The sequence below is a fragment of the Lonchura striata genome, chromosome 15, assembly GCF_050655825.1.
Source record: "Lonchura striata isolate lonStrDom1 chromosome 15, ASM5065582v1, whole genome shotgun sequence".
NCBI classification, from domain to species: domain Eukaryota; kingdom Metazoa; phylum Chordata; class Aves; order Passeriformes; family Estrildidae; genus Lonchura; species Lonchura striata.
In genome coordinates, this window is record NC_140717.1 from 4351903 (window position 1) to 4362772 (window position 10870).

Here is a 10870-nt window from a genome sequence, read left to right on the forward strand (position 1 = left end):
CAGCCTTTCCATGTTCTTCCTTGCTCCCAAGGAGCTGAGCTGCTCTGGAAGCAGAAATTCCCAATAAAGGCTGAAAGACAAGAGCAGGAGCAGGAGCATTCCCTGCTGAGCTCCAGCCTGTCCAGGGGAAGGTGATAGGGGCTGTCAAGGGGGATTTGTTAAAGTTGGGGTTTTCCCACAAAAACTGCAGGATGTGTAGCCAACACCCGAGCCCGGCATCACCTGCAGGATGTCGTGGATTCATGGAGCTCTGTAACTCCCGGGGGGAGAAGGAGGAGGCTGGGAATTGCAGGATTGGTGGGGTGTGTGTTACAGCAGGTGGCAGGAGGTGACAATGCCATGGATTGTCCCAGCAGGGTGGGACACAGCTGCTGTGAGCTGCAGGAAGAGGCTGTGTGGGGAGGACACCAAAGCAGGACGGGCTGTGGCTGCTTCCCGCAGGGGTGGCTGGTACCCGATCCCAAGGGATGCTGCAGGGAGGGACTCACTGTGCCCGGGGTGGGAGTGAGGAGCTGCTGCCCAATAGTGAAGCCTGAGCCAAAGTGCCTTTGCTGGAGCAAGAACTGGAGTAATTTATCGGGAAGCTTTTAGGGAAATGAGCGGCTGCTGGGCCCCTGCCAAGCGCAGCCCCGCTGGGCGCTGCCCGTGTCCTCTGGCAGCTCTTGCTGGGAGAGAGGGGGACGGGAGCAGGAGTGGGAATGGGGACAGCAAGTGGACTGGGGTGAGGACAGGCCAGAGAGAGGCACGGACAGAAGGGTTGGAATGGGGGTAGAGATAGGGTCGAGGATGGGGATTGAGGCAGGGATGGAATTCAGCAAGGGAGTGGGGTTGGGGAGTGGTCGGGGATGAGGGTGGGACAGGGATGGAGAGAAGATGGGGATGGAAATGGGATGAGGATGGGACAGCAGTGAGGATGGGGAGAGGGGAAAGGGACAGAGAGAGAAATGGAAATAAAGATGAGAGTGGGACTGAGGATGGAGACAGAGACTGGGACAAGGAGAGGGATGGGAATGGGACCCGGACAGGGGTGGAGCTGAGCCCATCCCACACTTCTTGCAGCACAAGAGAAAGAACCATTACCAACTTCTTCTCTTCCTATCCCAAACACTTCCCAGAACTATGGAATCGCAGCCCTGCAACCCCCGCTGGGGTTGCTGCCACTTTTACTCCTTTGTCCCCATGTCCAGGGAACCCATGCAGGGTCCTGCTCCCTCCCACCTCCCCTCTCCCGCGGCAGCCCCCACCTCCCGGCACATTCCCTTTTGTTTTCGCCTTTCCTGGCGGTCCCTTAATTGAATTATCCCGGAGCATCTCTGTCGCAGCAGCCGCAGTGATCCATCGCCTCTGCGGCAGAGCAGGGACGCGGCGGGACCCCGCTCCGCATCCCGCCTGCTCCGGGATCGGGAGCTGCCACTCCAAACCTGCCCCAAGAAATCCGTTCTGCCGATTCCCATTAAAATTAATTGAGCAGCTTTGAAACGCTGAGCTTGGGGGATGGCGTTATTCCTTTTATCTAATTTTTTCTTTTACATTATTGTATTTTCTGGCAAATTAAATTGTCTTGGTTTTTTTTTTTTCTTTTCCTTCTCTTATGTTTATTCACAGTGTCTATAATAGACCTAGTTAAAAATAAATATATATATATATATACACACACATGTCTCCGAGGCCACGTGGCTCCTTTGGAAATGCCAGTCCATAAAAAATCCAAACTTTCTACGGGAGATGGATGAAATTTCATTACAGATGCGGAGCCTCCCGCACTTTGCGAGGCAGCCGGAGTGATTTCATTGCCGTGGAGCACTTCCCATTTCCATTTCTCATTTGGACGTTCACTTCAATTGGTTTGATAAATTAGAGAAGATCAAAAAAAGGCCCCACCCAAACCCCAAATCAATAAAATGCCACCAGTTCCTCCTGGCATCCAAAAATGGGGTGTCCCCCCCCTCTCCCCCGTGGTGCTGCAGGGTGGGAATTCCCATGCCGGTGCAAGGAAATGAGTTTTCCCCATGGGAGCAGCCAGGGAGGTGAAGGTGGGGATGTCCCAGCCCCAGTGTCCTGGGATGGGCTCCTCCAGCCCCGGAAATGGGGAGCAGCAGCTTTGCCCGATTCTCTCCCAGCCCCAAGCACTCCCCCTATGTTTATTTATTCCTTTAATCTCTTTACCATTAAAAATGCATCGCTGGGGGCTCGGGAGGGTGATCCATTAGGTGGGAATGGGCTCCCACAGTGATGTGAGATTCCCGCTGTCCCTCAGTTGGGGGGCTCACACCATGGTGTAAATCAGGAGTAACAGGGTGCTCCATGCCACCAGCCTTGGGACAGGATCCCCAGCTTGGCACAGGAATTGTGACCCTGTGGAGCCTCTCTGAATGGCCCAGACAGTAATTCCTGCTGGAATTACTGTTAACCCAGGTGAAAGAACTTCTGGGAAGGGGCTTGGGCTGAGCATCCTCCCCGTGGAGGCAAAGGGGAGTGAAACATTCATCAAACCAAACATAAAATATCAGGGCATGAGATGTGGAGAGGGGGATGAAACCTCTGGGATCCATGGGAAGAGGCAGGACCTGTAGCAGGATCTACAGCTGGATTAGGTGGGGGTCATGGGAGCTGCTGGGAAGGAGCCAGGTCCTGCTGCCCCAAAGTTTAGGGATGCTCCAGTCCCCGGAGTCCTGGGGTCACAGCCCCCCAAACCAAACCCACCTCCTGTGCCAGCAGGACTCAGCAGCACCCACAGGTGCTCCCGGGGCCCCACCCCATCTCCCTCCACCCCAGCATCTCCAGGAGCCCCTGCAGCTCAGAGCGCTTCAGAAATCCCAGTTTTATTTCAGATCAGAAACAACCAACCAGGAAGAACAAAAAAAAAACAAAAAAAAACAAAAAAAAAAAAAAAAAAAAAAAAAAACCAAACCAAAAAACCAAAAACACCACCCCAAAACCCCCAAAAACTCCAAAGAATGAGAAAGGGCCCCAAATCCGAACCAGTCTGTGCCCAGGTGGGTGCTACATACAGGCTGGGGGTTCCGGGGTGTGCGGGGCTCCCCGGCCTCGGGGTCGCTCCGCCTCTTCCCGAGGGGGGTCGGCTCAAAGTGCATCAAGCAGGAGGTCAGGAGTGTCCCCGCACCGGGCAGGTGGGGAAACCGAGGCACGGCGCGGGGACAGGGAGGGGCTTTGGGGGGGTGGAATCCAGCCCTTGGCAGCCAAGTCCATGCAAACGCTCCCGGCTCTAGGAACCATCTCGGGCGCGCGTATTGCTTAGGGGATGATTTGGTTTATCCTAAATACGAGCTCTAACGCTAGATCGGAGAATCCGACGGGATCCGCCGCGGGAGGGGGCTCACGGGGCTCCATGCACGTCACATGCACTCACGGGTCGGATTTTGTCTGGCGAGGGGGGGTTCGGTGTGTCGGTGTCGGTACCAAAGTCTCCGCGCTCTGCGAGCGGCGGCGGCGGCAGCGCCCGGCGCGGCGGGGCCCCGGCGCGGCTCTGTCCCCTCGGCTGCCCCCCGCCCGGGGGGGGTCTCGTCTCTGGGCCACAGATGGATGTACGTAGAGATATTTATAGATATTTATAGGTGTCTCCTCCTCGCTGTCGCGGCGGGTCCCCGGCGGCGGGGGCGCCCCGTTACTTCATCCCGCTGCGCAGCACCTGGTTGGCGGCGATGAGCATCACGCTGATGATGAAGGCGATGGCGAAGGCGCAGATGAGGCTCTTCCTCACGCAGGTCTGGCGGATCTGCTGGCTGGAGCAGGCTGGGGGTGGGACAAACACCGCGTTACCCCAATCCCAAATACACTCTGCTTGTACTAAGGGTGACCAGTGCTATCCCCATGGTTTGCCATCCCCGTGGGGGGGTTTGGCGTCCCCACGGATTTCAGCATTCCCGGTGCCCGGCACTCACTCTCCACGTCGACGGGGCACTCCTCGGCCGTGCCCATGTGGCTCTCCTCCTCCGTCATGATGATGTTCTCGATGTCCTTCATGGACAGGTGCTCGCAGAAGGTGTCGTACAGCAGCCGCTTCAGCTCGTCCACCGTCAGCTTCTGCATGTCACACTGCCAGGGACGGGGGCTCGGGGTGACCCCATGGCCGGCAGAACGGGGCTCCGGGGTCCCCCAGAACCTTTGGATGTGGTGGTTTGGGTGGATCGCCCTGGAATTGTCTGGGAAAGGGCCTGGTGTCCTGGGAACCCCCAGAAGAGCGAGGGGCACACAGAGGGTGCTGGCACCCTGTTTGTGACAGGGACACAGGAGCTCAGGGGTGTGCACCCTGACCCTGATCCTGATCCTGACCTTGACCCCAGTCCTGACCTTGACCTCAGTCCTGACCCTGAACCTGTTCCTGACCCCAGTCCTGACCCTGGGCCCACCATTAAACCTGATCCCAACCCTCATCCTAACCCTGACTCCAACCCCAACCCTGATCCTAAACCTAGCCCTAACCCCAACCCTTAAACCATTGCTGACCCTGAGCCAAGGCTTACACAAACCCTAAACTGGAGCCTGAGCCTGAGCTTGACGCTTACCCTGATCTTAAACCCAATCCTGACTCTTAAACCAACCCTAACCTCATCCTTGACCCAAAGCCTGACTTTCACCATCAGCCCAACCCCAATTCCAGCCTTGACCCTCATCCTCTCCCTGATCCCAATCCCAACCTTGGCCCTGACTCTGACCCTTCCCTGGTGCAGGTTCTGAGGTGATGCCCCAGGAGGGGCTGGGGTGTCCCTGCCCTCCCGTGGGGCTGGGGGTGTCCCTGCCCTCCCGTGGGGCTGGGCTGTCCCTACCTTCCAGAAGACGGTGTCGAAGTCGGTGCCGTGGAACTTCTCGGGGATGCCCGAGGTGGAGAGTTTGGGCCCCAGCAATGTCACAAACTCCTCAAAGTCCACCTGCCCGTCACCTGCGGGACACAGGAGTGGCCGTCACCCCAATGCCTGGGGCACATGGGACACTCCCCCACCCAGAAGGGACCCCATGGGTGGTTACAGATCTCCAAAAGCAGTTGGGGACCCCAAGATCAGCTGGGAACCTCCAGCAAATTTAGGGAACTTCCAACTTTGGCCAGGATGTCCAGCATTGGATGGGGTCTCCAGTGCCAGCCAGGGCCCCAGGGCCAATTGGGAGCACCCACTGTGGGCTAGGGGCACCCTAATACCACCTATCCCCCCCCAAATGTGATCTGGGACCCCAGTGCTGACTGGGGAAACCAAATACCATCCAGGACATGAACATGAGCTGGACTCTAATTCCAGCTGGGACCTCAATGTCATCTGGAGGTCTCCCAGGGCTAACTGGGGACCACAAACGTTGGCTGAGGACCCCCAAAACCAACCAGGGACTCCAACACTGGGTGGGGACCTCCAACAAAGCTTGGTGTCCCCAGCACCAGCTGGGATGGTAACACTGGCTGGGGTCCCCAGTGCTGGCTGGGCTCTCATTGGCATGCAGGGACCTCCAGTATTCTCTGGGGACCCCCAATACCATTTGGGCCCCCTTCCAATGGGACCTGGGGACACCCAGTGTCACCTGGAGCCCCCAGGACTGGCTGGGGAAGCCCAATGCTGTCCAGGACTCTGAACAACAGTCGGACCCTGAATTCCAGCAAGAACCCCAACTCCAGCAGGGACCCTGGTAGTGGCCATGACCCCGGTGGTGGCCGTGACCCCGGTGGTGGCTGTGACCCCCATGGTGGCTGTGACCCTGGGGGTGCTTGGTGGCTGTTCTTGGCCGTGTCCCCTGGCCGTGGGGACGCTGCCGCGGCGCTGTCAGGGCAGCACTAACGATGAGTGATGAGGGGAGCGGCGCCTTGGCAGCGCTGCCGGAAAGGCTTTTAAATGGGGGAAAAAGGAAAAGCAATAAATTAAGGAGCTCTTTCAGGTCCCTGTGGGCGAGGGAGGGGTGGGGACAGGGTCACGGTGGCAGCGAGTGCTGGGGGGTGATGGGTGCTGAGGACACGACCCAGGGTGCAGGATCCACCCCTGGGTGCGGGATCCAGCCTCGGCAGCGCGGTCCCAGCAGGTTTAGCGATCCCACAAACATCCAGGATCCTTAAATCATCCCGAACAAAGCTGCAGTGCCAATGATGATGATGATGATGGATGAGCGGGAGGCTCCAGCGGGAGGCAGAGCCCGGGTCAGGCTCATCCCACATCCCGTGCCGTGTCCAGCACGCGGGGTGGGAATACGGGAGAATTGTGTGTTTCTCCGCCTGGGGATCCCGTCCCTGTCCCCGTGCCGGGTTGTCGGGTCCTACCGTCCATGTCGAGGCGCTGGATGATGACCTCCAGCTCCACCTCGTTGGGCATGTAGCCCAGGGAGCGCATGGCCGTGCCCAGCTCCTGCTTGGAGATGAACCCGTTGCCATCGCGGTCGAACACCTTGAAGGCTTCCCGGATCTCTGGGGGGGGGAGCAGGAGTGAGTCCGCCGAGCTTCAGCACCCACAGCACCCACAGAACCACTCCAGCACCCGCAGAACCCCTGTGGGGATCCCACCTGCCCCCTCCGGCCAGCGTGGGACCCCCAACCTCCCCAGCAGGGTCCCACCTGCCCAGCGGACCCCGAATATTTGCCCCAATTCCAGGCACCCGCTCGCCGCACCCAGCCTGCCCTTGCTAGTGCCACAGCCGAAACTGCGGCGTTCTGCCCTAAAAACGCAGCCCTGGATGTGCCTGGGCTTGGGGTGCCACCAGGTGGGCACTGCCGCGGGGGCACCCCCGGCGCTGCACGCCCAGCCCGGAGCGCTCCTGAGCATCCATGGGGGGCTGGGGCTGTGCCCCATCCTGGTGCTGCAGCTGTGCCACTCTTCACCCAAAAAATAAATCCCAAATCGACGAAATTGCTGCAGTGTTCAGCCCTGTCCAGTGCAGAGGAGGATGGAGATGTAGGTTTGGGGGTTTCTGGCCCAACAGGAACCCCTGGGATGTGGGGGAAGATCCCTGCAGGGCAGCAGGGAGATGCTGCAGGGAAACTGAGGCATGGCCTGAGTCCCTTGGCTCCACCCCACCTCTTGCTGCACTCAGGGCTCTGCTCCTTTTTTGGGGCAGTTTCTGGCTTTTTGATGCCACCTGATGTGTGAAGCTGGAGCCAGGCTGGTGGAAAAGAAGGACCAGGGAATTTGTGCTGGGGGACAGTGGGAAGCCAGGCCAGGACGTTGGTGCCTCTTCCTCCTCCACGTGGCTGCCAGGGGGATCCAAGCAGGAGAAATGGGCTGTGAACTTTGGGTTTGGGGGGAAAAACCCACATTGGGTGACAGTACTGACCCCAAGTGCTTGGGAACATCCCTGCCTGGGTGGTGTCACATCAGTGACGTCTTCAAGGTGTTTTGGGGGAGTTTTGTGGGATTTTGACCTGTCAGTCTGAGCTTCTCCGTGGCCAGTGTCGCTGCCTGGGCAGGGAGATCCTCCAGCTTCTCCTTGTGCTCCCGGGGGGCCCCACTCCACTCCAGGCACCCCCAAAATTCATCCTTCAAGGATGCTCATCCCAAAGAGCTCCAGGATGGCTCCTCATCAGATGGTTCGGGATGTTGGGGGACACGAAGGGACGTGTCCTGACCGTGGCCAGAGTGGGCTCCTGGCTCCTCACTGAGCACCCCCTGCCCCAGCTGCGCCCTGAGTCTGCTCAGCCCCAGTGTGGAGCCGTGTCAGGATGTCACCGGTGTCCCCAAAGCAGGGGGACAGGAGGAGCTGGGAGCCCGTGGGTGTCTGGCACCTTGTGGGGTCCCCCTGGGGCTCCCAGCGCTGCCGTCGGCCCCGCTGCCACAGGTGGGTGCAGAGGGAACACGGCACTGGGAGCCCGGGGATGGGTGAACTGGGACATCACTGGTGCAGGGACACGGGAGTGGTACATGGACACCACAGAGGGGTGTGAGCACACACCGACACACACACAGACACACGGACAGACACACGGACAGACACACGGACAGCTGCAGCACTCACACACACACCCCTGCAGCGAGGCTGGGACACCCCTGGCAGTGACACCGGAGCTGTGCACACACGGACACACAGACACAATCTGATGGTGATGCTGTACCGGTGTCACACAGCAACACCGCAGGGATCTGCCCGGGTGTGCAAACACACACACAGAGACACAGAAATACACACAGACACACACACACACACACACAAATACACATACGCAGAGACACACACAAATACACACACACACAGAAATACACACACACACAGACACACAGACACACACACACACACACAAATACACATACGCAGAGACACACACAAATACACACACACACACACACACACACACACAAATACACACACGCAGAGACACACACAAATACACACACACAGAAATACACACAGACACAGACACACAGACACACAGACACACAGACACACAGACACACAGACACACAGACACAGACACATGCACAAATACACACACAGACACACAAACACCCCTTGCACAGACACCGTGCATGCACACACAGAGACACAGCCAGAACCACGTCACGGTGATGCTGTACCTGTGTGCACACACACATTGCAGTGACGCTTGTGAGTGTGTAAACACACCCCAACACCTTGGAGCCATGTGCTCGTGCACGCACACACACACACACACACGGGTACACACACACACACACGGGTGCACACACACACACATGGGTGCGCACACACACACACACACACATGGATGCACACACACACACACACACACACGTGCAGAGACGTGCCTGTGCATGGATACCCTGACACCTCGCAGTGATGCTGTACCTGTGCGTGCACACCCCGACACCTTGCACAGATGCACCTGTGCACAAACACACAAACACTTGTGCTGCCATAGTGCTGCATGTACACGCACACTTCCCTTGCAGTGGTGCTGCACTTGTGCACACGCATGGACGTGCACAACCACCATGCAGTGGTGCTGCACCTGTGTGTGCACACACCAACACCTGGCATGGCTGCATTTGTGCGAGTGCGCACACACAGACACACACCAAACCCCTGCAGCAACATCCCTGTGCCTGCACACCCACAGCCCCTTGCAGTGGTGCTGCACTTGCGTGTGCACACACGTGGACCTGCACAAACCCGTCACAGCGACGCTGCACTTGTGCACGCAGGCACACAAACAGCGTGCACGCAGACAGAACCCCACTGCAGCACAGCTGTGCTGGTGCTTGCACACACACACACACACACACACACACACACACCCCAGCACGTTGCAGCGACGCTGTGCTCGTGCACAGGCACACCAACACCCTCTGCAGCAGGGCTGTGCGTACGAGCCCGTCCTGCTGTGACGCTACGCGTGTGCACACTCGCACAGACACCTCCTGCAGCCGGGCTGGGCATGGGCACACACACGTGCTGCAGTGACACAAACACAGGCCCAGCCACAGGGGCTGGCACAGCCACACACACACACAGTGACACTGGCACACACACACACACACACACGGTGACACTGGCACACACACACACACACGGTGACACTGGCACACACACACACACACATGGTGACACTGGCACAGCCACACACACAGAGCCACCCTGCAGTGAGGCCGTGTATGTGCATACAGATGTGTGAGCACACAGATGTGCAAGCACACAGATGTGTGTGCACACAGATGTGCGTGCACACCTGCAGCACGCTGTGAGGGGGGTGTGCCATGCCTGTGCACACACACGCAGCCCCTGCAGTGAGGCTGTGACAGGCACGTCAGCGCACACGCACACCCTGCAGAGCTGCACACACACACACACACACACACACAGCCCTTGCACACTGGTGTGAGCACCTGCTCGGGGCTCCCAAATGGATTTTGGGGTTCTCCTCACCCCCAGCTTGGTAGCTCCCTGCCTCAGTTTCCCCAGAGGGATGCCAAGGGCTCCTGGTTGGGTGCTGGGCCAAGGGTGCTGTCCCCAGGCAGAGTGGGGACATGTGTGGGGTCACCCCCCGTGGCTCAGTTTCCCTCCTGGTGCCGGTCTGGAGCCGGGGGTGCTGCACCCCTTTCCCCCAGGTTCCCCAGGGACACCCCAAAGCCGGGCACCCGTCCCGCCGCCCCGGCAAACTTTTGGGGTGGAAAAAGCCATTCTGGTGGCGGCGAGCTGAGCTCGGCCCCTCTCATCGCACGGGTGGGCAGAGCCCCGCCGGCCGCTCCTCCCGGCCGGAGTCCGGTGACACCGGGACTGCCGGGAGCTGCCGTGTCCCGGGGGGTGCCGCGGGTGACAGCCGCCCCTCGGGGCCCCCGCGCCACCAGCCACTGTCATATTATGACAGCGGGGAGGGGGTGACCCCGCCGCGCCGCGAGGGGAAACCGGCCCCCGCCACTATCGCCGGTCCCTGCTGTGTCATATCGCCACAACCGGGGGCCCGGGACCCCCGCACGCCTCCTCGCCTCGGCTTTCCTCCTTCCTCCCCTCCCCTCCTCCTCCTCCTCCTCCTCCTCCATCCATCCGCATCCCGCTCGCCCTCAGCCTCCCCACGGCGCCGGGGAACGCGCGCCCCGGCTCCGCCACAGCCGCATCCCGCGGGATGCGCTGCCCGGTCCCCCCAGACCGCCTCGCCCCACGATCCCACGGGATGTCCCCCTCATCCCCCCTGACCCCCCGGCAGCCCCCCGAAGCCGCTCACCCTCCAGCTCATCCTCGGGGATCTCCACGGGGCGCTGCTCGGCGAGGATGTTGGGGACGGTGTAGATCCCCCGGTACATCAACGCCGCCGTCACCGGGTGGAAAGGCATCTTCGGGGCTCCCCAAAACCCAAAGTTTAAACCCAAATCTCGTCGGGTAGAGGGGGGGCTCCCCCCAGTCGGTACCGCCGGACGCTAAACACAAGTTGCCGGTACCCGCCGCCCCCCGCCCGGTACCCACCGGCCAGGGGGGG

At 59.8% G+C, this 10870-nt stretch overlaps 1 protein-coding gene across 1 annotated transcript; it reads right to left on the minus strand.

Moving 5' to 3' along the window:
- Positions 1-3492: 3492 nt before the first annotated feature.
- On the minus strand, positions 3493-10870 carry CABP7 (calcium binding protein 7). Its single transcript, XM_021537297.4, has 5 exons — positions 10619-10870; positions 6254-6397; positions 4788-4900; positions 3903-4056; positions 3493-3753 (listed from the first exon to the last, which is right to left on the minus strand). The coding sequence occupies exons 1-5, from the start codon at positions 10725-10727 to the stop codon at positions 3626-3628; spliced, it is 648 nt and encodes a 215-aa protein (XP_021392972.1). The 5' UTR covers positions 10728-10870; the 3' UTR covers positions 3493-3625.

What these genes read in the sequence shown, in the direction of transcription:
- CABP7 (XM_021537297.4), bottom strand. Translation starts at nt 10,727, where the DNA reads ATGCCTTTCCACCCGGTGACGGCGGCGTTGATGTACCGGGGGATCTAC. An exon ending in CCCCGAGGATGAGCTGGAGG is followed by an intron (nt 6,398 to 10,618) that starts GTGAGCGGCTTC and finishes TCCCCCCCCCAG; the next exon opens with AGATCCGGGAAGCCTTCAAG. An exon ending in GTGCCCCGTCGACGTGGAGA is followed by an intron (nt 3,754 to 3,902) that starts GTGAGTGCCGGG and finishes TCCCACCCCCAG; the next exon opens with CCTGCTCCAGCCAGCAGATC.